This window comes from Ciconia boyciana, chromosome 7 (genome assembly GCF_034638445.1).
Source record: "Ciconia boyciana chromosome 7, ASM3463844v1, whole genome shotgun sequence".
In the NCBI taxonomy this organism is placed as follows: domain Eukaryota; kingdom Metazoa; phylum Chordata; class Aves; order Ciconiiformes; family Ciconiidae; genus Ciconia; species Ciconia boyciana.
In genome coordinates, this window is record NC_132940.1 from 11,628,748 (window position 1) to 11,651,459 (window position 22,712).

The following is a 22,712-nucleotide window of genomic DNA, read 5'->3' on the forward strand; positions in this document are numbered from 1 at the left end:
GAGTGGGTCCCCGCGTGGGCTCTCTGCACTGCCAAGAGCTGAGGTATGTGAGCATCCATCATGGGGAGTACCTGACCGCCTTGTAAAGGAGCTGGAGGAAGAGGACGAACCTGTGGAGCAGCTTCTGAGAGAGAGCACTGTAACACCTACCGAAAGGACACCAATCCTGAGCTGGAGTGGGCAGCTCCCCAGCTACTGTGAGAGCCCTGATAAAGCTACAAAAGAAAAGCTGAGTTAATGATGTTTGTTGGCTTTTACTATGGAAGAGGTCCCAGGCTGGAGACTTTTTTTTTCCCCACGTGGATGTGCCCGTGGCAATGGCTTTGGAATAAATTGTTGAAATGGATGGTAAGGAATGACCCAGACCAGGTGCTCCAGGTGTCTGAACTCCGGCTCCTGAAACCTGCTGCGGAGCGTGGCCTGGGACGATGGCAGACGTGACAGTGATGGTCCTAGCCGTGCCTGAGGTAGGGCTGGCAAATGGCACACACAGCTGCACAGACCAGCAGTACCAGGCAGGAGGAGAAATGCTATAAACTGAAATGAGCTGACTTTCATCAAAGCTGGTTTTTTATTATTTTTTTTCCCTAGCCACCCAGCCAATCAGCATACAGTAATAAGGCCACACAGCCAACTAGCATCCAATGATGCCAGCCAGCCAATCAGCCCCGCGGCACTGTAGCTTTCCAGCCAATCAGCCTGCGGCATTGTGACACCCCCCCCCCCATCTTCCATGTGACATTGTAAACTCCCAGTCAATCAGACGTGTGGCATTGTGAACTCCCAGCCAATCAGCCCTGCAGCATTGCAACCTCCCAGCCAATCAGCCCTGCGGCATTGTAACCTCCCAGCCAATCAGCCATGCGGCATTGTAACCTCCCAGCCAATCAGCCCTGCAGCTTTGGAACCTCCCAGCCAATCAGCCATGCAGCATTGTAGCCTCCCAGCCAATCAGCCGTGTGGCATTGTAGCCTCCCAGCCAATCAGCCGTGTGGCATTGTAACCTCCCAGCCAATCAGCCATGAGCATTGCAACCTCCCAGCCAATCAGCCCTGCGGCATTGTAACCTCCCAGCCAATCAGCCCTGCAGCATTGTAGCCTCCCAGCCAATCAGCCCTGCAGCATTGTAGCCTCCCAGCCAATCAGCCGTGTGGCATTGTAACCTCCCAGCCAATCAGCCATGCAGCATTGTAGCCTCCCAGCCAATCAGCCGTGTGGCATTGTAACCTCCCAGCCAATCAGCCATGCAGCATTGTAGCCTCCCAGCCAATCAGCCGTGTGGCATTGTAACCTCCCAGCCAATCAGCCATGAGCATTGTAACCTCCCAGCCAATCAGCCATGAGCATTGCAACCTCCCAGCCAATCAGCCCTGCAGCATTGTAACCTCCCAGCCAATCAGCCCTGCAGCATTGTAGCCTCCCAGCCAATCAGCCGTGTGGCATTGTAACCTCCCAGCCAATCAGCCATGAGCATTGCAACCTCCCAGCCAATCAGCCCTGCAGCATTGCAACCTCCCAGCCAATCAGCCCTGCGGCATTGTAACCTCCCAGCCAATCAGCCCTGCGGCATTGTAACCTCCCAGCCAATCAGCCCTGCAGCATTGTAGCCTCCCAGCCAATCAGCCGTGTGGCATTGTAACCTCCCAGCCAATCAGCCATGCAGCATTGTAGCCTCCCAGCCAATCAGCCGTGTGGCATTGTAACCTCCCAGCCAATCAGCCATGAGCATTGTAACCTCCCAGCCAATCGGCCGTGCCCTGTGCGCCCGTTGCAAGCGCGGCAGGCCGGCGGCAGGCGGGTCACCTCACCCCGCGGGAGCCGGTCCCGGCCAGGCCGGCAGCCGGTGCCCCGGTTTCGCGCCTTCGTCTGAGACGGGCTCCGCCGCTCCCTTGTTCCACCGTTAATTGCGCTCCATCGCTACGATTTTGTAACTTCCCTTTGAGTCTGAATTTTTCCAGCTTTCAGCCTCTTCTGCGTTGTTTTTTAGCTTGCAGAATCGGTATGTGACCTTCTCTCCGTTACAGACCTTTTTCTTTTTTCCTGAAAAAGTGAAGTTGGTGCAGTGTGGTGTTTCCCACCAGTTTAATGTCTCCCTCCTCCCCTAGAAGACCATTCCCCGCCCAGAGGTACCTGCCTTTTAATTACCGTTTGCAAACTGTGTTAAATGCAGGGAGTAGAAGGCTGGAGCGACACAAAGGGGTTATGGCGTAACCGGCGGTTCCCTGCCCAGGGAAGAGGAGCGGGACCCCGGGTGACGGAGGGCAGAGGGACAAGCCCCAGCCCTGGCCTGGCTCCGGCTTCCCACTTGGCTGGACCCTGCAGCCCGCTCGCCTCTCCGAAGCCAGGGCAGACCCGATGCAAAAGGCTAACGGGAGCGTTGTTTACGCCTCGCTTTGCCATCATTTATTCATGCTCCTGTAGCCTGCAAAATGATTCCCTGGTTATTTTAGCATCTCTAATTAAAGGGAGGGAGCTTCGGCGGCTGAGAGGGGGGCAGTCGGTCGGGGGGCTGCTTTCTGCTGAGCTCAGCGCCGTGGCAGCCAGGGCAGCCGGGGTGGATGCCACTCTCCAGCGTGGGGCTGAGTAACTTTTTGGAGTGCTCTGTGCTTTTAGAGTCCACGCCAGGGAGGCAAGAGACGACTCTTTCTCCTGGAAGCTGAGGGTCTTCCCCCAGCAGCCCCTCTGTGTTTAATTGCCGGCCTGCACAGCAAATGCGTTTGCTGGAAGGGTGCAGAAATCCCCGTGGCAAGGCAGAGGCTCAGCGCTTTGCTAATCTTACGGGGGCTGGGGAAAGGCAGCCCCGGCAAGCCAGAGATGTAACGTTGTGGGTGGGAGAGAGGGAACAACAGCTCCCGACAGCCCTAACTCTCTGGTTGGGTGTGAGGGGGAGCCCGGGTCTGCCCGATCCCAGCCTGACACCTGGGACCCAAGCACCTCGCTCCATTTTTCTCCCTTCCTTGCTGCTGCCCCAGACCATCTCCTTGTTCCTCCTGCCCCTCTGCTCCCGGGTGTCCCCTCTCCAGCCGTACAAAGGAGCTTCCCAACCTCCACCCTGCACCACGGACCCCATCCCCACAGCAGGGCTTGCTGGCTCCCCCCACTCATCCTGCCACCCCCCCAGCCTCCTGCCGAGGTCCTCCAGGACCCTCAGCCCTGCCAGGTCCACGGTGTACAGCAGGCAGAGGCAATGCGGCACGAGGTGCCCTGGGAAGGGCATGGCATGGTGCTGGGTGCAGGCATCCTTGATCATCCAGGATCATTGATCATGGATCAAGGATGGCCTGAGGTTTTTCTCGGGGTTTGCGGTCTCCTTTGGCAGTAGACAAAGGGCAGAGAAGCTGCAGCACCCTGAGCATCCCCTGCTTTAAACTTATGCATCCCTGAGCGCATACGGAGACATATAGGCAAGCAGAGCTGTTCCTGTGTCAAAGTGAGAGTGAGAGCAGCCCTCCTGCACCTGATCTTTGCATTCAGCCCATGCTTGGGAAGGGGAGATGGTGTCTTTCACTCCTTGCATTTCTCTTTTGAGTATGCGGATGATTGCAGTCACACCTGAAGGAGGTCCCTGAGATTGTCAGTTCTGGAAAGTTTCATAAAATAACTGGCTGGCTAGTGAAAAGCAACTTCATTGGAGTCCCTGCTGAAAGAGGGGCACAGCAATAACTCAGCACTAATGAGTCAGTGGAGAAGCCACGGGGGATTTTAACAGTTGGATGGCAAAAAGCTCCAGCTCAAGCTTATGCTTTGTTGGAGACCTTACTAGGCACTCAAGAATCTAAAAATGGAGCTCAACTCCACAGGCAACCAAACCAAGGTATGGCTTCCCTTGCTTGCAAAGCCAAATATTTCATAAGGCAATGCTCTCTGCCCCTTTCTGGACATCGGATCCACAGGAATGCTAAGGAATAACTGTCCTGGGCAATAGATCCCCCTGCTCCTGAGTGCATCAAGGCAGGGGAGCTGCAGGCTACGTTACTCCCCGTGTCCTTTCCCTCCTGCCTCTGCTCTGAACAGCACCAGCAACATGAGAAAGGCAGAAGCCACCACACTTCCAACGAGTGCCTAGGGCTGGTGGCTGTAGCAGGCAGCTTGGCTGCCAATAAGCCCGGCTTTGGCTGTTTCGGAGCAGCAAATCCTCTGGGTGGCTGGAGCAGGAGCTTGGTGGCCGCCTGCGCTCTGCTATCTAGCTCCTTTCCCATTGTTAATTGGCCATAAAGCTTCTGCTGCACTTGTATATCTTCATCTGTCATCAGAGGGACTTCCTTGGTGCTCACTGGGTCTTGAAAAGCTCTGCTGTCATCTCTGCAAAGCTCAGCCAGCATTACCCATGTTAGTGAGGGCACAACATTGACTGTTCAGAGTCAAAGCAATGTCGAAGAGGCACGGGAGCATCCAAGAGAGGGGAAGATGCCCAGGGAAAGGCAGTCTTTCTGCTGGGTGTGGGGTTTGGGCGTGGTGGGGAGAAGAGAGCACCTACACGAAGGTGTGCAGGTAGGAGCAGCCAAGGAGATGGCATCCCCTTGGGCTGAGACGTGGCACCTACCAGCACTTACCCTGTCTGCCACAAAACAAAGCACAGGTGCCAGGAAACCTGCAGAGAACATCTCAGCAGCATCCTTTTCCTCTCTCTTTGTTGAAGCTCTTGAATTTATTTTCTAGCATGAGGAAAGAAGGGTCTAGAGCACAAGTTTTATGAGGAGCGGCTGAGGGAGCTGGGGTTGTTTAGCCTGGAGAAAAGGAGGCTCAGGGGAGACCTTATCGCTCTCTACAACTACCTGAAAGGAGGTTGTAGGGAGGTGGGTGTCAGCCTCTTCTCCCAAGTAACAAGCGATAGGACAAGAGGAAATGGCCTCAAGTTGCACCAGGGGAGGTTTAGATTGGATATTAGGAAAAATTTATTCACCAAAAGGGTTATCAAGCATTAGAACAGGCTGCCCAGGGAATTGGTGGAGTCACCGTCCCTGGAGGTATTTAAAAGACATGTAGATGTGGTGCTTAGGGACATGGTTTAGTGGTGGACTTGGCAGTGCCAGGTTAACAGTTGGACTTGATGATCTTAAAGTTTTTTCCAAACTAAACAATTCTACGATTCTATGATTCTATGAAAGCAGATTTCTTGCCCCACAGCACCTGCAACTTAAAGCTGGGCTTCTGGATGAGCCAGCACCCAAAGAATTTCCCACAATATTGCATTGCACTGCTGCCTAACTGCAGTGTAGAGCCATGGGGGCTCCAGCCCCTTTGGTCAGTAAATTTTCTAGCCAGGGACTCAAAATAAAATGCTTTCTGGGGCCAGCTTGAAAAATCAGCCCTTTGTGAATAACACCAGAGCTGAGGCCAGAATGACTGGAGTTGGTGGGTCACAGCACGGGCAGACCCCGACCAAACAGCCTCCAAGCCGGGAGGGGAACCAGGGCTGCCAGCGGTAGACACTCAGCAAATGGCCAGGCTCAGGAAAGCGTGCGGTGAATTATTGATGTACCTGGTTCCAGGCTCTGAATGAGCAGCATCAGGGCTGAGCAGGAGGCTGACATTTCGCATCCTTCCCCAGGGAGAAGAGGTCTGTCCATGTTCTCCAGGAGGAGGAGAGTTCCCCCTTGCAAAATTCAAGGCAGTAATGAAATGGATAGGGAGAGGCAGAGAGGAATGGGGAGCAACAAATGTTCAGATGAAGAGGGAGAGGAAAAATAGATTGATTTGTCTTTGAAATAACATGCTAACCCCCCCAGAGACAGGCTGGCCAGCCACTGCACTGACCTTGCTTTGATTTGAGTCTGGATTATATGTTTTATGCAGTGAAAAGTCAGCTCGTTGGGAATGAATAACATCCCTGCTCGAGCTGAAGTCTAAAATCCTCTTTATTTGGCACTGTCTGGGGATGACGTAAGGACGGACACTCAAGGTTGTCACTAGGTGAGCTCTGCAGAGACTGCTGACAGAGGGACCGGACAAGCTGGGGTGCTGTGTCCCGGTTCTTGTGCAAGCTCACCCCTGCCTGAGCAGACCCAGCGACTGCGGGGAGGCATGGGTGCTGGCAGAAACTCCCCGGCAATCGGGCTGCTGTAACACCGTAGCCCGCAGCCTCCATCATCATCAGAGCTTAAGAGCCTGCTGGACTGGTCTCTGCCAGGAAGGTGTGCTCTACCTTGGGGCAGGAGGGTGCTTTGGGATGGCCCCTTGAGGTCCCTCTGTGCAGCCAGGGAGGGGCAAAGGTAGACGAAGCCCTTCTCATCCCCCCAGGTCCTGCCGCCACCACAGCGAGCAGAGGTGATGGGCAAAATGCTGTGCTCACAAGCGTTCCCTGTCACAACAATCCCTTATGGAGAGTGAAATGCCCTTTGGGGTTAAAGAAATGGGGGCATGATTCCTGGGGAAAACGTCAACAAACCTGTGTGTAGGTGCTGCCCGCGGCCAGACCCTGCCACCGGTTAGCACTGATTATCTTGAACAAGTCCAGCGGCAGCAAGGAACAGCTCAGCCTTCAAGGAAAACCTCTTCCTGACCTTCATCGATTAGCATGTGGCTTATTCTCCGAAATGGAGATCTCTCATTGCAGTAGCTCTGCCTGCTCTCACTACCTGCCTGAGATCTGATTCCTTCCCTCCGAGTCCTGCAAAGGAGACCCTGGGCTTGGAGGTACCTCGTGGCATAGCAAAGGTGCATAATTATTTCCTGTTCCCTAATTGCATCGCCCTGTTATTCCAGGAAATGTACTCCTGCTCTGTCAGTAAGAGTAAATAGGAGATCTCTGCAACAAGGGAGTAACCAGTAATGGTCTAGATGTGACTGAACTGCAGATAGAAAGGAATTGGGTTTAGATTCTCAAAGCACTGAGAATAACAGAGTAAGAAACCTGAACTCTGAGATCTGTGAGCTCTGCTCTTCCTCAGAGAATTGTCACTTAAAATTAGACAGGACAAAAGAACGGGAATGTATTTCCGGGGAAAATCCTGGGACGGTGTCCTGCTGGACACGGCAGCAAAGCCACCAGCCCCAGCAGGGCAGCAGCGCTCTCCCCATCGGCCCCGTGCTGTGCTGGTCCCAGAGGTGCTGCCATCACCCTCTGCTGAAGCAGAGGCTGGCGAGGAGTCAGCTCCCTGGATTTTGGGGTGCCGACTCAGGCAATATGTGCTGAAGGACCTCGCTTTAATGCAACCCCACCTAAGAGCACAGCAGAGCTCCCTGGCAGTCAGCACTGCCTGTGCTTCTTCATCTCCTCTCCCAAAGGCCACGTGTGCCACAGGCCCCGGTATTTTCTCTGCACCCAAGGATGCTGCAGCGATGTGTGGGACGAGCATCTTTACTACAGGGCTTTAAAAGCGAGAGCAAGCCCTGATGCCCACTGAAGGGTAGGGCACTGCTATCTGCTCTGCTACCCGGTGTGAACCCGAAGGTGATTTGTGGGTCACGCTGGGTGTTAGATTTGTGGGTTAGGCTGGGCGTTGAGACCGCGTACCCCAGGGCTTGCAGCAGGAGCGGTCCCCGGTTCCCGCCGGACACCTCCGGGGCGCGGGGCCACGTCCATGCCCCTTTTGCTGCCTCCGACTCAGCACCAGCTCCTTGCGCTCGGCTGGCCTCGACACCCCCTCGCCCCCAGCGCCGTGGGGACGGGCAGCCGCGGGGCTTTCCCGCTCCCCGCCCTCCGGGCACGGGGGACGCAGCGCCGCCCGTGTGTCCCACCCCCCCGCCCGGGGACACAGCCGGGAGGGCACCGGGGCGGTCCCCGGGGGCCACCCCTCCCCGCCCCGCGGAGCCGGACGCCCGGCACCTCGGCAGGGGCAGGCGGGAGCGGGGGTCCGGCTGCCGGCGGGGGCGGGCAGGGGGCTGCGGAGCGTCCCGCCCCGGCGGGGGCCGGCTCCCGGCCGGTGGGACCACCCCCTCCAGTCTCCACCCCCGGTCCCCCCGCTCTCCTCCCTCTTCCTCCTCCCCGTCTCTCCTCCCCTCGCCCGGCTCAGTCGGTCGCAGCCATGGCGGAGGGAGGAGAGGGAGAGGAGCTGCTCCGCCCGCCGCTGCCCGCCGGCGCCCCGGGCCCCAAGCGCTTGTGCTCCCGGGCCTGCCCGGCGGGGGGCACCGGGGCCGCGCACCCCCGTCCCGGGGCCGCGGGGGCCGGCGCGGGGCCGGGCGCGGGGGCCAGCGGGGCCCCTCCGGCGCTGGCCGGCTGCTGCCCCGCGGCGGCGGCGGGGACGGCGGCGGCGGGGGCGGCGGGGACGGCGGCGGCGGCGGGGCCGGGGGGCGCCGGCGGCGGCGGGGCGGGCAGCCTGCTGCAGCCCGAGTCGCTGCTGGACGCGGCGGCCAAGCGGGTGGCGGGGAGCTGGGCCTTCGAGCGGGTGGAGGGCCGCTTCCAGCGCATCCCCGAGCCCGTCCAGCGCCGCATCGTCTACTGGAGCTTCCCCCGCAGCGAGCGGCAGATCTGCATGTACTCCAGCTTCCAGCCCGGCCGCGCCGCCGCCGCATCCCCCGCCAGCGCCGCCGCGGGGGGACCCTCCGCCGCCGCCGCTCCCCCCGCCCCGGCCGGCGAGGAGAGCCCCGCCGCCGGCCCGCCGCCGCCCGCCGTCCCCGCCGCCGCCCCCGCCACCGCGCCGCAGGGCGAGGGGCTGCCCTTCCGCCGCGGCATCCGCCTGCTGGAGACCGGCGCGGTGGACAACGTGCTGCAAGTCGGTGAGTGCCGGGACGGGGCCCCTGGGGGCTTGTGTGTCGCCCGTCCCCTCCAAACACTTCAGCCTTTTGTCTGGCGCGGTTGTGGTTTGACAGGAAAATCCTGCCCCGGGGGCAGGGACCGCCTTGTGCTCCTCTGGGAAGGTGCCGGCCCTGGGTCTGGGGGGTGGGAGGGCTGGGGGTGACCCCTCAGCCGCCCCCCCCCGGTGAGGTGCGTGTGCCCGGGTGTCACCGGCAGCTGCCCGCAGCGTGGACGCCGTCCATCCAGCCCGAGTGGGGAAAATAAAGCCAGCCCCCCCGCCCTCCCTCCCCTAAAGCGCCCGTCGGGGATTTGTATGGAGGGCACGCAGCCCTGCCGGCCCCCCCCGCCCCGCCCCGCCGCCGGGGTCCCTCTCACCCCTGAGCACCCACACCCACGGGGGTCCCTCTCACCCCTGAGCACCCACACCCACGGGGGTCCCTCTCACCCCTAAGCACCCACACCCACGGGGGGGTCCCGGCCCTTTATGTTGATAAACATAATGCATGTCTCCAACAGCTCTCAGTGTTTGCCTTTGTCTTCTCCATCAGGGGCTCTCCCCCCTTGGAAAATCTCTAGGGGGGCGTCTGCCCCCCGCTTTCCCCTTCCCAGCCCCCTGCACGGGCACCTGCAGCGAGGCCGGCTGGCGGAAAGCGAAGGGAACGGTTGGGGTGACAAGTTGGGTACCACCGGCGGGTACCACCGGCGGCCTGGCACGATGCGCGTTTCGGGGATGGATGCGCGCGGCCTTCTCGCTCTCGTTCGGTGACGAAGGGGCCGTGGGAATGATGGTGGGAATAATGGCATCGTGTTTTCTCTCCATGGGCAGGTGGCTTTTGTGTGCGCTGGCAGAGGGGGATTGTCGGAGAGGAAATGTTGTTCCTCTTCCCCCATCCTTCTAGTCCCTGTCCCCATCCGAAATGCGCCTTATATCTGTATATATTTAAAGAGAAGCAAATTGTGGTGTTTTACATAAAATAATCCGCTCCTGGTTGTTATTGGAAGTGATTGAAATGCGCCTTCCCATTAAAATGACATTAGGCTAGAATTTGCAAATGTGAAATGTAAATTCATTTTGTGCCAGGGTATGGCGTGAATGAGTGAAGGGAGGGTGGTTTTTGTTGTAAGGAATGGTTAGTTCGGCTGTGTTTATTTAAAGAGCCCTCCTTCCTTTTTGGGAGAAAACAGCTTAAAAAAAAAAATCCCATTTGGTACAGTTTACATTCAGAAGAGCATTATCAAAACATTTTCCATTTGAGACATGAAAATAGGAGACAGCAGAAGAATTATCCTTCCACCTCTGAGGATACGCAGTGAAAATTCCTGTAGCACAAAAGGTTTTTCTCTGAGGATACGATTACACCCTTTTTTTTTGGGTGAATTAATATTTTCTAAGGGCTGCATTAAGATGATTAATTATTCTAAGTCTGTTTAAAACACTTAGAAACTCAAAACCAAATAATTTTTTTTAGAAGGAGAGGAGTAGCTCTGTAGGAACTTTAAAATTAGGAGGGGGGAAAAAATAATAGCTTACTGTGGGCGATGCTTCATTGACCTGCCCACCAAGGTGTGGATGCAGTGAGCAGCCGGTGTGGGAGCGGGAGATGGAGGTAACGGTTGCCTAAAACCAGGGCTGGTTCTGTACAAAGGAATTTTATTTTTTAATGAGTTTTTAAATTTATTTCTCTTTGAAATGTGGCCCTGATGAGGCTTTAGCCAACGCTGTGAAGGATCTGGGTGAGCGCTGGGGTCAGGTGGGTGCGGGACACGCAGAGCAGTCCCATCCCAAAGTGACGTCCAGCCCTGGCATCCAGCATCACGCGTGCCCCATCTCCCTGCGCTTCCCGCTGCTGCTTTGGGCCAGCCAGAGGACGGGGAGGACGGCCCCGGCTCTGGCATTTCATATCCCCTGACAAGTCTAAACCATCTCCCCAGCTTTGAAATCGGAGCTCGCGCCCATTGTCCTCCGAACCATCAGCTTTTTAGATGAAGCAGCATGTTCTGGAAGCGCTCGCCGCAAAGTCGGCGGGTGATTTATCTCTTGTTTTCACAGCCCAAAAGGGGCGCGCGGGATGCTCGCCGTGGGAGTTTGCCTTCGGAGCGGGGGGGTCGGGTCTTGGCTGTAGTGCGGCTCCTCTTCGCATGGCAGCGGGTGGGTGATGCGGGGTCGGACACCTCTGTTTTTGTCCCCAGAGCAGCCCTGTCACAGCAGTCCCTTGCAGCTCTGAGATGGAGGAGGAAGACTTACATCAAACAAAAGGCTGTGAAGGGCTGCGTGTTTATCCGGGGTGGACAGGAGGCATAGCTGAGATGTCCTCTGCCAACTTTCCACATCCATCCTGCGGATGCTGCTGGAAGGTGAGGTGGAAGAGCTCCAGCCACCAGAGACACAAACACTTTGTGTCTGCGTGTGTGTGTTTGCAATTAAGATAGGAACTTGGTTGTCGGCTTATATGGGAGCCATTATGTCTTGGAAAAAAATAAAACCCCAGCACTGGCTTACTTGATGCTCACCAGCGCTAAATCAAAACTACTGTTCCCCTCTAAGGATCTCTTTAATGGACACTGCCAGCTCCCAGCGTTGCGACCTGAGGCTTGCACAGTTGAGATTTGCTGTGAATAAAAATCAGATGTTTGTACAGTCGTGTTTCTGACTCAGACCTGTGAAAAAGTAAGGATTGTGCGGATGTGAAATTCCTTCTCCCTGTGGTTGGAAAAATCTCTTTGAAAAATTGAAAGCCAAAATCCAAGAGGAATGGTCTTCTGGAGATGGAACATGGTGTGGAGGGGTGAGGGTTGTACTTCTGGGGACAAACTGCTTCGGGCTCCAGCTCCCTTGTGCTTACAAAGCTGGCAGGTCCAAAAAAACCCATATATGCCACATTATCAACCAATAATTCCTTCATGCTTAGTAAAACTTAAATGAGGCTTAAACCCTGATCTCACTGGAGTCATTAAATTGATTTTTTTTTTTTCCCCCCTGCTCAAAGAAAGATCTTGGATGTTGAACACAGGCATCTTTGTCTTCTTAAAAACTGCTTTATTATTATGTGTACAGATCCTGTCTTTGTGTGTGTGTGGTGTGTGGGTTTTTTTTTCCTTTTAATTTTTAGACAAATGACAAAAGCATGCAGGAAAGGAATGCAGAAATGCCAGGCTTAATATAAAGCATGCAACTGCACTGCATGCTGGGAATCCTAAAGGATACAAAACCTTTAACGACGGCGGTTAATTTTTAACAAGTTCACTCACATAAATATTTATGAACAAAAGTTTTTACACCATTATCTCTTGGTTCTTGGAGAGAGAAAAGACCTTTGGTGGATTTTGACAGTATGCTGTGATCCAGCAGAACAAATTCATGTTTCTCGCCTGCGCTCCCCAGTCTGGTATAATACGGTTTGCCCTCGAGTTGTCGCCGCTGCCGATGGGTGGGCGAGTGTCCGTGGCAATTTTAGGTGGGAATTCTCCTTTTTCTGAAGCATCGAGCTTTGTGCTCTTTGCGTTGTAACCAACCACTTAGGAATCTATATGGTGTGTGCTGCCTATGGCTCCTTACCCACAGATAAGCCTTTGTGCCCTGATGGGGAGGTATGCGGTCCAGCCATAAGTACATAGGCAGAATTTACTTTTGCTGTTAGAGTAACAATGAAACAGGGCTTTAAAACGCACTGGCTTTGTAAACACTTGGAGGGAACCTGTTTTTTTCAAACCTGCAATTAATCATGAATATTTTCTGATGCTTTGCAGGTCAGTCCTGGGTACCTTCCCGTGGTTCCTAGTCCCGTGATTAAGCTGCGCGTCCAGGCGCAGGGGGTTTTCTGACCCTGCTTCAGCAGCCTTCTGCCTGGGCAGAGGTTAAGATAGACCTGATACCTGTAAATAATACCTGTAAATGCCTTTGGCATTTTAATTGGAGGAGTTTTGATTTGGAAGGTTTTTGTTACACTATGGTTTTCAGCTTTTCTCGGTGTGTGTTTGTAATGATGCCTGTTGAAATGCAGCTTCAGAAGTAAAAATACTGATGGGTTCCTATGCTCTTAACGTGGTTGAAACTGCTTTTAATTTTTTTTTCCAAAACTACTTTTAGGCTTTTTAGATTTTTTTTTTTCTAAAAATGCTCGCTTTTAGGCGAGCATTTGGTTTCCCTCCCCTGTGACGTGGTACAGGGCAGAGTCTAAATTTGTATCCAGTTGTTTTTAAAAGTCTAGGTGGTGTGGTGCTTTATGGAGTTGTTTATTTTGGGGAAAACACTTTGATGGAGCTCTCTAGGGCCAGTTGTGGTTCCTTTTGTTTTGTGTAAAAATCAGTCTCCTCCTGGGTCCAGGTTTAAGGCTGTATCCAGCGGGAGCAGGTTTGGAAGGAATGCCATGAGTCATGAAATGTATTTTTTTCATGTTGAAACCTGGTGTCCCATGTCAGGGTGCTGCTAAGGGAGTTTAGTTTTTCTGTATCCTCTTAGTTTTTGGGTGGGGCAGTTGTTGTACAACATGTTTCCAATTTGCTAATGAATTTTTGCTTTATTTTTCTTTAAGGGTAGATTACTTTATCCTACCATGTATATTAAAATACTTTAAACCACATAAAAGGGGCCAGCAGAGGTTCATTAGCCCTATCATGATGGAAACTGTTGAACACTTTAAATATACATTAAGCCCTTTATGTTTCTAATTATTTTTTTCTTAACATATATAATTAAAAGGAAGGATTATTAGGCATTAAAACTTACAATCTGTTTATTGCTGCTCCCTCATAGGTGAGATATTTCTTGAGCATGTTCTGGACTGTATTACAGAAACTGGAACTGGGGATGATGAAAACCACCAGAGTTTCTTGCTGGTCGTGCAGGGAGAGCTAGAAAAACTTTGACAGCTGGAATTTTAACTTTTTTGTTTGTTTGTTTTAGCAGATTTATTTATTGGCTTTTGAGTCTCTTTTTTAAGAGTATAAACAGACCCTCTGAAGCTGGGACGTCTTTTTAACTGGATGGTTAATTACTCCAGGCAGAATGATGCTAGTTTAAAGAGGCTAGAGACCTGAAAAATAAAGCACAAGAAATTAAATATTTAGTTTTGGCTTTAAGAATAAATAGGGTTGAAGCTTTTTTCAGAGAGAAAGTGTGACAAGCCCTGGTTTCTGGCAGGCAATAGGAGTTTGTTCTCAGCTTACCTACGCTTTTTATAAAGCTCAGCCCAGGTGAGACACGGGATTTCTCTGCTTCCAACACACGAGTCATTTACAGCAGATTTTAATTTTGCTCACATCTAGAGGAAATCTTTTAGGAAATATTTAACTGTGCTAAAACTGCAGTAACATAAACCACATGTGCCTGCGTGCTTTGTTTCTGAAGCTTTGTGTGAGGGAATGTGCTTTGCTGTTATTTGACGCTCGCTTTGATGTTAGATGTTTTATGATTAGTCCCTCTAACCTCAGATAGGACTTTTGGAAAACTTAAATGAGCTTATCTATCCGATTGCTCTGTAAAGTGACATTCAGCTGTGAACCATCTCTTGTGGTGTGTCAGCTTTTAATTTTCTTTGGAAATATATATATTAAAAAAAAATCTTGGTAGCATTAGGGTGGAAGAGAGAGTTTGTGGGCTTATGCGTTTCCTTGTTGTATACGTGAACCTAGCCCTGGAGGGGGACCTGGTCCATGGGGGAGGTGGTGAGTCTTCGATCATTTTGGGGTTACGTCCTGCTCCCCTTTCCCAGCGGGAGACCTGCTCCCCTCTGGGGTTAGCTTGGATGAACGGTGTGGCCAACCTTGTGCTTGCGTTTAATGTTTAGGGGTTTTGCATTTAGGTTACACGGAGAGCTCTGTGTTTAGTGGTGGTGCAAGTTTTGCATTGCCCCCCCTCCCCGGCCCTCGGGGCTGGAGTAGCTCTTGCGGGTGAGGAGCTGAGCGGGGATTTTGGGAGGAGCAGCATCTCCTCACCCTCTCAAGGCAGCTGAGCCCGGGGATTTTCAATGAGAGGCCAAGGCTTGTTGCTGCATGACGATGCTTTGTACTTCACGCAGGTGACTCTTCTTCTGGAGACGTAGGGGTGTTGCTGTTTCTCCCATGGGCGTGAGGCGTTGATTTCTGTTCCTCTGGCCATGCTCTGAGGAGCAAACCTTGCATAAGATCTTGGGCGAGGCAGTGGGGAAGGAGCCTTTGCTTGCTCCCCCGTCTCTTCATGCTGCTTGTTTCTTCTGGTGGGCCCTGGGTGAGATTTGCTGGGGACCTGGGAAGGTGGGTGCTGGGGTCCTCTCCTGGCTTTGCTCAGCAGGAGGCAGGTGATGGTTGAACCTGTGTTTCCCCACTGATCTCCCCATCTGTGGCTGGCGTGGATGACTTTATTTTGCAAGGAGCTGGGGCTGTGCAATAGCTATCTTGAGGGTATTAAAATGAACTTCTGGTATGTCCTACCTTACATTTGTTGCTGTCTTGAAGAGGTTATGTCATGGGGTTGTCATACTCCTGGTCTTCTGGGGATGAGAGGAGAGGAGGAAAGCGGCTCCTCTGAGTAACTAGTTCCTGCCTCTGCTGAGTCTTGGCTTTCTTTGGCATCGGCATCAATAGAAACCGATCAGTTTTCCAATGAAATAAAAAACTCAAAGACACCAAACCTTGGCTATGTTAATAAGCGCCGTGAGACAAGTCTACCTGTTTGGATGGAGCCAGTTCTGGAGCCAGGACGTGCAATGGTGGTGGGGAGCTCTCCCTGTCCTTCGGCAGAGCTGCCGCGGCCCTGAAGATGCTCTCCTGCATGCTTGGAAGAGCAGGACTGAGACCCGCTTAATTTTTGACCTGGCTTTCACAAGGGTAGGGTCTGATGTACAGGCTTGACCCCTGACTTCTTGTGCCTTTGCAACGGGAGTTGGGAAAGGGCCTGATAACTTCTCACAGGGAGACACAGGTCCTGCAAAACCACTTCTTGGGAGATGTGGGGGGAAAGCATCTTCATGGTTTTACAATGAAGTGTCCCAGGAGCAAAAATTCAATTTTTCAAAGGCTTTTTTTTTAATCCTGATGTTTAAACATGAATAGATTCCACTTGGTTGGTGCGGCGGGTGTGTTTTATTAAATGCCGAGGATTCACCTGTGCACGACACCACCACATTTCTCTCCAAATGGATTTTCTAGCGCTGCGTTTTAAGAGCATTTGCTTTTTTGTCTCAAGCTTACGGCTTAGGATTTTGTGCAGGATTGGGGTTAGTCCTTGTAAAATGGTGCATTTGAAGTAATGCACAAATTAATAAAATCCTGGGCTTTTACTTGTCGCATTCTAGGTGCACGTTGCCAGGGATTTTTTTTTTTGGGGGCATTTCTCACATCATTAAAAACAAAGCCACAAATGTGCTTAGGAGGCAGATCTGCCTGGATGCCAACTCGGAAAGGTTGCATGCAGATAAGTTGGTCCAGCTTGTTGCCTGCAAGTGTCCTGCTGTTGTCACCCCTGGGTTAAAATGGGAGAGGGGGCTTGTGATGCCCCGCTTATCGCCGGACGCCCGTAACGAGCTGCCTGAACCTACACTGCCCAGCTTGTTTGACCAGGGGCTGCTAATCGTTACGGAGGTTCGTTCAGCGGGATGCGGCGTGGTATCTGCCTGGCTGCTGCCTGGGCACCTGGAGACGGTGCCCGTGCCCCACAGCTGCCGGCGGGGAGGGATTCCCGGTGGGAACGCTGGAGACTCGGTGTCTGGGACCTTGGCAAGGTCAGGACAGGCTGTGCCTCCGCTCCGGATGCCGTCCAGTAGCCCTGGCCTCCATCCTTCAGCTGATGGCAGCGTGTGGGTGACTGCTCGGGACGCCAATAATAGCCATTACTCATTATTGGTGTTATGTGGTTTTTAAAGGCAGGGATCGCAGGAGGTGCTGCGTGCTGCACCCTGGCTGTGGATGTGCGGCTGCCTTGATGAAGATGAGTGCCCTGTCAAAGGGGTGGCAGAGCAACAAATGGGTTTCCAAGATAAATAAAATTTGCATTAATGAACTACAATGGCTTTGGATGCCAAATTAAAAGAAGTGTGTCTGGAGGATGAAAAATAAATGTATTTTCTGTCTCACTCACTGGATCTCGTCTCTTTTCATTTTCTTTATCATCAGAAAGAAATTTTTAATTTTTTTAAAGCCAGTTGTGTTTATTTTGGTAACAGTTCATTGGCTGCTCTGTGTACAGAAGCTTTCTCTTGAAAGTACTGAAACTATATTAAAAGTGCTTTTGGCTGTCATCTTTTATTTTGCTTCTCCTTCGTTCTTTTCCCAAAGCTGGGTCGTTGCTGTATCAAATGCTCTGAAACTGTCTGGTAGCGTTTTCCCTGTGGTGCTCTGTATAAACTGGAAATAAAAAGGGAAGAAATTGCAGGATTTGGGTTTCTGCAGCTTTTTTTTTTTCCCTCTGTGTGTGTGTGTGTGTGTGTCCCATTGAAGTCTGAGCAGCTGTCTCCATCCGCACAGCCCGCCGATGGCATGCACAGATCTGTTTCGTGTGATTAAAAGAGAAATAATACCCCAGTGTTCAGAGAGGGGCCGGGGGGGCAAGCGAGCGCCCGGGGGGCAGCGCTTCTCCCCTCCTGCCTGCCCCTGCCTGCTTGGCCCAGGGTCCAAGGGACCTGGCAGCCTGGCTGCTGCTCCCTGCATCCTTGCGGCTTTATATCCCTGTGAAAGAAGCATTCCATCCCATTTGTGGAGAGCTGCCCTGCTGCAGCGTTTCCACCCTGGGGTGGCTCCTCCATCCTGTACCGGCGACCTGCAGAGGCCCTGGGGTTCTTATTCTATTCTAAGGATGTCGAAACATTTCGGCGGCGCTGCAGCCACTCGCTACCGGTGCACTTTGAAAAATACCCAGCAAGTGTCGAGCATCTGTCTGTGAAGGGGGAGGAAATCCTCCCCCCCCCCCCCCCGTTATTATTTTCTCCCGATTGTCCTCGCTTGGTGTGGCTTTGGCTATTATGGGTTTGTAAAATAGAACTATATATGACCTTTTATCTTACAAGAAATAGGTTAAGCCATTTTTAAAGAAAGTGATGGAGTCAGCAGTGCTGCTGAAGGAGCTGCTTTCGCATGGTTGATAGGCTGTGAAGCTGTTCAATGGACTTTGGTTTCAGAGACAATATCTGTTTAAATTAATCTTTGTCAGATACATGCCACTGCAGACAATTCAAATTCCATTTGCTTTCTGATCTCATAACAAAAAAGCACCTTACACTGGTTCTTTTATCATAAAATTAACTTTTGTCTGTGTGTCCTGGAAACAGGGGTGGCATAAAATCTAGTTAAAAGGCTCTGTTATAGGAGGATTCTGTTTCTTTGTACAAGGCAGACTTTTTTTTTTCCCCTTCTTTCCCCTGCGTGCATTTAAAAAGAAGACGAGTGTTTGAGATGGATTAGGGAGAATGCCAGCAGATGGACCAATTCTGTTGTTGCTGCTGGCAACCATCTAAGCAGCCATTTTGAACAATGCTGATACCGGGGTACTGATAACACAAAGATGAGGATGGGATAAATACCCAGCTAGTCCCTTTCTCCCCGCCTGCTCCTCCTCCTCTCTTTCACGCCGCCGCTGCAGCCCTGTTATTAGAGAACCTGATTGTTTCCAGAGAAATGCTTCATCCTCTTAGCTTGGTTGGTGGACGTCTAGCGTTGCTTATCGCCTTGATTTTCCTCGTGGTTGTTGGAGACACTGGCAGATCAGCCTCTTCCAGGAGTGCCTGCTGCGTGGGTCCTGAGGGGAATGTGATGTTTGGGTGCTTTGCAGTCCTGATGCTCTTTCCTCTACCCTAATAAAGCATGGGGTGTTTGGTCCTTGCTGTATAAGTGGAGATAATTTCCTCCCCTCCTTGTGCACTTTTTAAGTGCTTAATTACAAAGTGTGATGGCATTTGGTGGGTGGATTCTAGGGTTTCAGGAGGTTCACCGTGACCTCAATGAGTCTGAGATCTCCTTTATGCCAAAATGATTAGTATGGGGCTGTGATTGCAAACTGAGGGTATCCCCTTTGCCCATATACTGGTCTCCCCTTCCCCTTCTCCCACTCATGTTGTCTGCTGGCTCTTGGCTATCTGGGCCACGTTCATGTTGTGGACCTCCTGCTCTTGGAGCTTCTTAAGGTCTGTACTGATACCTGTTTGGGCTGCTGGATTTTTAGCACTGGAATCAGTGGCCTTCTATCTCTGTTTTGTTTCCCATGTCTAGGGAAATAACCCTTTCATGGATCAAGAAACCCCAAGCAAGCTTCATTCTTTTCCTAGCAAATGACAAAAAGGCTGTTTTGTGTTTTGCAGGAGGACTTGGGCCAGGATGAGGATGGGGTTGTTCTGGGAAACCTGCTGGGCTTTGCCCTGACCTCGCTGTAGCATAACATGGTCCTGAACCTGTGATCCGCAGGGCCGGTCAGGGGATGCAGCATAGCCTTGGCCATTCGGTACAAGAGCAACCATGGGGTGTGGAGGAGCTCAGTAGAGCTGTGGAGCATCTTGGATGGGAGAGGTGCCTTTGGGATCTGGGGTTCGGGCTTGCTGTAGGAAGAGCAGGGGTGGTGGGGCGGGAGGCGGTTAGTGGGTAGTCTTCGGTTGCAGTTTGGTGTCCAAACGCACTGTCTCTAGGAAGGGCCTGTCCCCAAGTCCTCTCTAGGTAAGGCTGCCATGTTGTCTGCTGCAATGCAACTCCTCTGCAGTGTTTCCACCATCTGGGAGCATGAAGTGGCACAGGCTGGGGCTGAGCCAGGCAGCCAGAGCAGGCACGGTGACAGGAACGCCATCCAGTATTTGTCCTGCTGCCTCTGGTTCTTGGTGAACTGCTTTGGGTCAGGGATTTGCAATTGATTTCCAAATTGCACATCTTTAAAAGGTTCCTGGAGCCGCAGGGCCCTGCGTGGGGAGCTGAAGGCGAGCAGCAGTAAGCTGGCGTGTTCTTGCTGCCTTCCTTGCACGAGTCTGCAGACCTGAAACAGGTCTTTCAGAAGTTTCACAGTCTGAAACCTTCACCTACTTACATTGCAGCATCTCTGAGACCTTTGTGCCTGAGGTGATGCTATTCCTTCTCCAACAGTTGCTCTTTTTTTCAGTTAAAATTTCTTTGTGGTCAAAAACTGTACAAATAGATTTCAAATAAATCTGTATGTACATATACCCATATATCTAATTGTACACAGTAGATGAAACTTTACTGTAAAATAGCAGATGTAAGAATTAAAAAAGGAGTTGGGCAAGCATTTTATGGTTTCCTTTTTTAATTTGTCCCCTGGGTCTGTTACATTTTGAGGTAAATCTTATGTTATACTTCTTTTTTTCCTGTTGGGAAGTATCTTCTCCCTCTTGAGTCTTTCTTCTTTTAGGCCTGCCTTATTTCATCCATAAGCTGTGGACTAGCCATATTTGATGTACTTGCTAAAATATGGGGCATCTATCCTGAAAGTTGAAAAATCAGGCTGTAAACTCCACTTCGGAAATGTTGTTATGGTGGGTTGGGAAGTTGTTGAGGTCGGCTGAGCTCTCTGAAGACTTGGACTGAGAGACTGGGGGTCTCAGCAGGTTAGCTGTCTCGGAAGTCAGCTGGCATCATTGACAGATGCTTTTAGTGTGCTCAGAGAGCTCCAGCACCTGGTGTGGTCCCCAGCCACCTCCTCTTGTGGTGGCTCCTGCTGTGTTGCTTGACCTGTTGCGTTAGGAGATAGATTCTGGAAACTGGAGGATGGGTGAGGAGATACCTTCTGCTTTGAAAGGTGGTAAGTGGGACGATGAATCGTGCTTTTCTGCCTCTTCAGCTCATGATGAAGTTGGGCCTTAAAAGCTCCTGCAGGTTTTGATGGGGAGGAACTGTGACCAAGCGTGATGGTGAGCTTGGTGGCTTGTGGTGTGCTGCTTCTGTTCGCTTGCTTCCCACTGTGGAAAATATTACTCACCGACAGGTGCAAAGCAGGTGGTTGCAAGGATGACCAAGAATGAGCAGTGGGTTTTGGAGTGCTTTTAAGCTATGTCCTCTGAAATGGTGCAGAGTGGAGCTTAGCCCCTTGGCTCTTTTCTAGAGCCCCCTAGATGGCATGGAAGTGTGCATTGCCTCCCCTTCCTAGAGCTCTCTCCATCTCTTACTTGTCTTGAGTTCGACTCAAGTCTGCTTCAGCTTCACAGATCCCATCCCACTACATAGCATTCAGGTTCTTTGGCTAAACTCCCCTCAGGTGTGCTTGATAGCAGCCACTTTTTTTGAGATTGAGGAGCGTGTTCAGACAGTGGTTTATGAGGTTGCTGCTTTCAGAGCCAGCACACAGCACCTTGCTGTTAAAACCTCTGCGGTGCAAGGACAATGGCTTCTGAAACCGTCTCACCAAGTGGATGGTGAAAGGCAGCACATATCCTTGCTTTCTGCTGCTTTAGGGTTGGGATGGATGAGGAGGTAATTGGCAAGGTCAGGCTGTTCTCATGCAGGTGAGGTGTATTGGGAGCAAATAGCTGCTTCCCAGTTTGGAAGCTACTGGTTATTTGGGAAAAGATGGTTTCTGGTCACTATGTTGCTGGGGGGATGTGGAAAGAGCGGGTATCTTCAGGTGCATCGCTCTGTCCACTTTAAGTCACAGCTCTCATACAGTGCAAACATCCATTATCTCTAAAACTCAGCACGGTGACTTAGTTTGAAAGATTCCCCTGCCTTGTGCCTTGCTTAAGCTGGAGGTTATTTGCCGGTGGCTCATGGTGGGCTGCCTTTCCCGTGGGGTACCTGAGGGGCGGAAGGGGAACTGGAAGTGTGTTACAACTGGTGCTGTGCTCGCGGGGAGAGGGGGCAGAGGGAAATTTTGCTCTGTTGCCTTTCTTTCTGTGTAATCTGCTGTTACCTAGGCCCTGGAAAATCATAAAAACTTACAAAAACTGGGCAGGATAAAGATGAATGGTTAGGTGTTCCTAGCCATGGCTTAGCTCCTCGCCTTCCACTGTAGAAAAGAGGCGGGGTGATGGGGGGGAATGACTTAATGGGAATTGTCCAAATTTGTGGCTTTTGCTTGAAAGCACTAGTTTTTCAAGAAGGGTGAGCTTCTGGGTAACGAGGGCTTTTCCTGAAATGACTGATGCTTTGTTATCATTTTGCACTTGAGTAATGCATGTGAAGTAAGGCTTAGGCAAAAAGGACCAAGCCGAACGAAGTCAGCGCAGGGAATCGGAGTTCTGTTACGCTGGAGACCTGCTCCTGGGCAAATGGAGGGTTCGGACGTCGCGTGTTCACTCTGCCGACGGCATCGTCACCTGGCGCTGCTGGTGCCACCCAGCGCCTCTGGGGATTTGCAGAGGGGCTTAGTAGGCATGGCTGCTCCTCACATGGGGATGCCATGTTTTGGCGAGCATCCCGAACAGGAGATTGCCATGGGCAATCGTTCGCTCTCTGCATTCCCTGTATCTGAAGGAGGCACAAGGCAGTGGTGAGGTTTTCCCTTGCCAGCCTGCCTGGTTTTTGGCTTGTTTCTGGTGGCTTCTAGCGGCTCCTAGCTCAGCCCAGAGCCTGTGGTTCAAGCGCTGTGGGAAGGACTGATCCCCGAGAGGGTTTTTTTTATTCCCCACCCGTCCCCACACCCACACACTGCTCAGCCACACTAAGGTTTCCTGGACTGTGAGGTTTGAAGAACCATTAACCTAAAAATGCCCTGAGTAGGAAGAAAATGTTTCCAAGGTCTAAAAATCTTGCAAAGCTTCTGAAGTGGGAATGGGAGCTGTGGTTTGCCTGAGCAGCTTTTCTTGCTCCTGGCTCTGCTGTGAACTGGCTTAGCTTTGTTGGGTGCAAGGGTATGTTTGGGATCTTGCAGAGACGGGAAGGCAGCCCTAGCCCTCCAGGGCCAGGTCAGCCCGAGGGGCTGCCTTCCAAGCAGATGTCCTCTTGGCATGAGGCTCGGCAGGTTTAAGACAGGATGTCCCTGTACTCCGGAGGGCTGCAAGCACTGAAATAAGTAACAGGCTGGGAATGTCTGAATCCAGCTACGAATTCCTGGGGAAGAGGGTTTGGCAATGGCGGGCTGTATCAGCAGGCAGGCTCTGCGTCACCAGTGGAGGACAGCACCTCGCTGTCCCGT

The 22,712-nt window shown here is 52.2% G+C and overlaps 1 protein-coding gene across 1 annotated transcript in view; it reads left to right on the forward strand.

Moving 5' to 3' along the window:
• The first annotated feature begins 7,938 nt into the window (after window positions 1–7,938).
• ZSWIM5 (zinc finger SWIM-type containing 5) overlaps window positions 7,939–22,712 on the forward strand; it is a 101,787-nt gene continuing 87,013 nt past the window's right edge. The window contains exon 1 of the mRNA XM_072866896.1: window positions 7,939–8,658. Coding sequence (XP_072722997.1) covers window positions 7,968–8,658 — 691 coding nt within the window. The 5' untranslated portion in view covers window positions 7,939–7,967. The remainder of the gene's footprint in view (window positions 8,659–22,712) is intronic.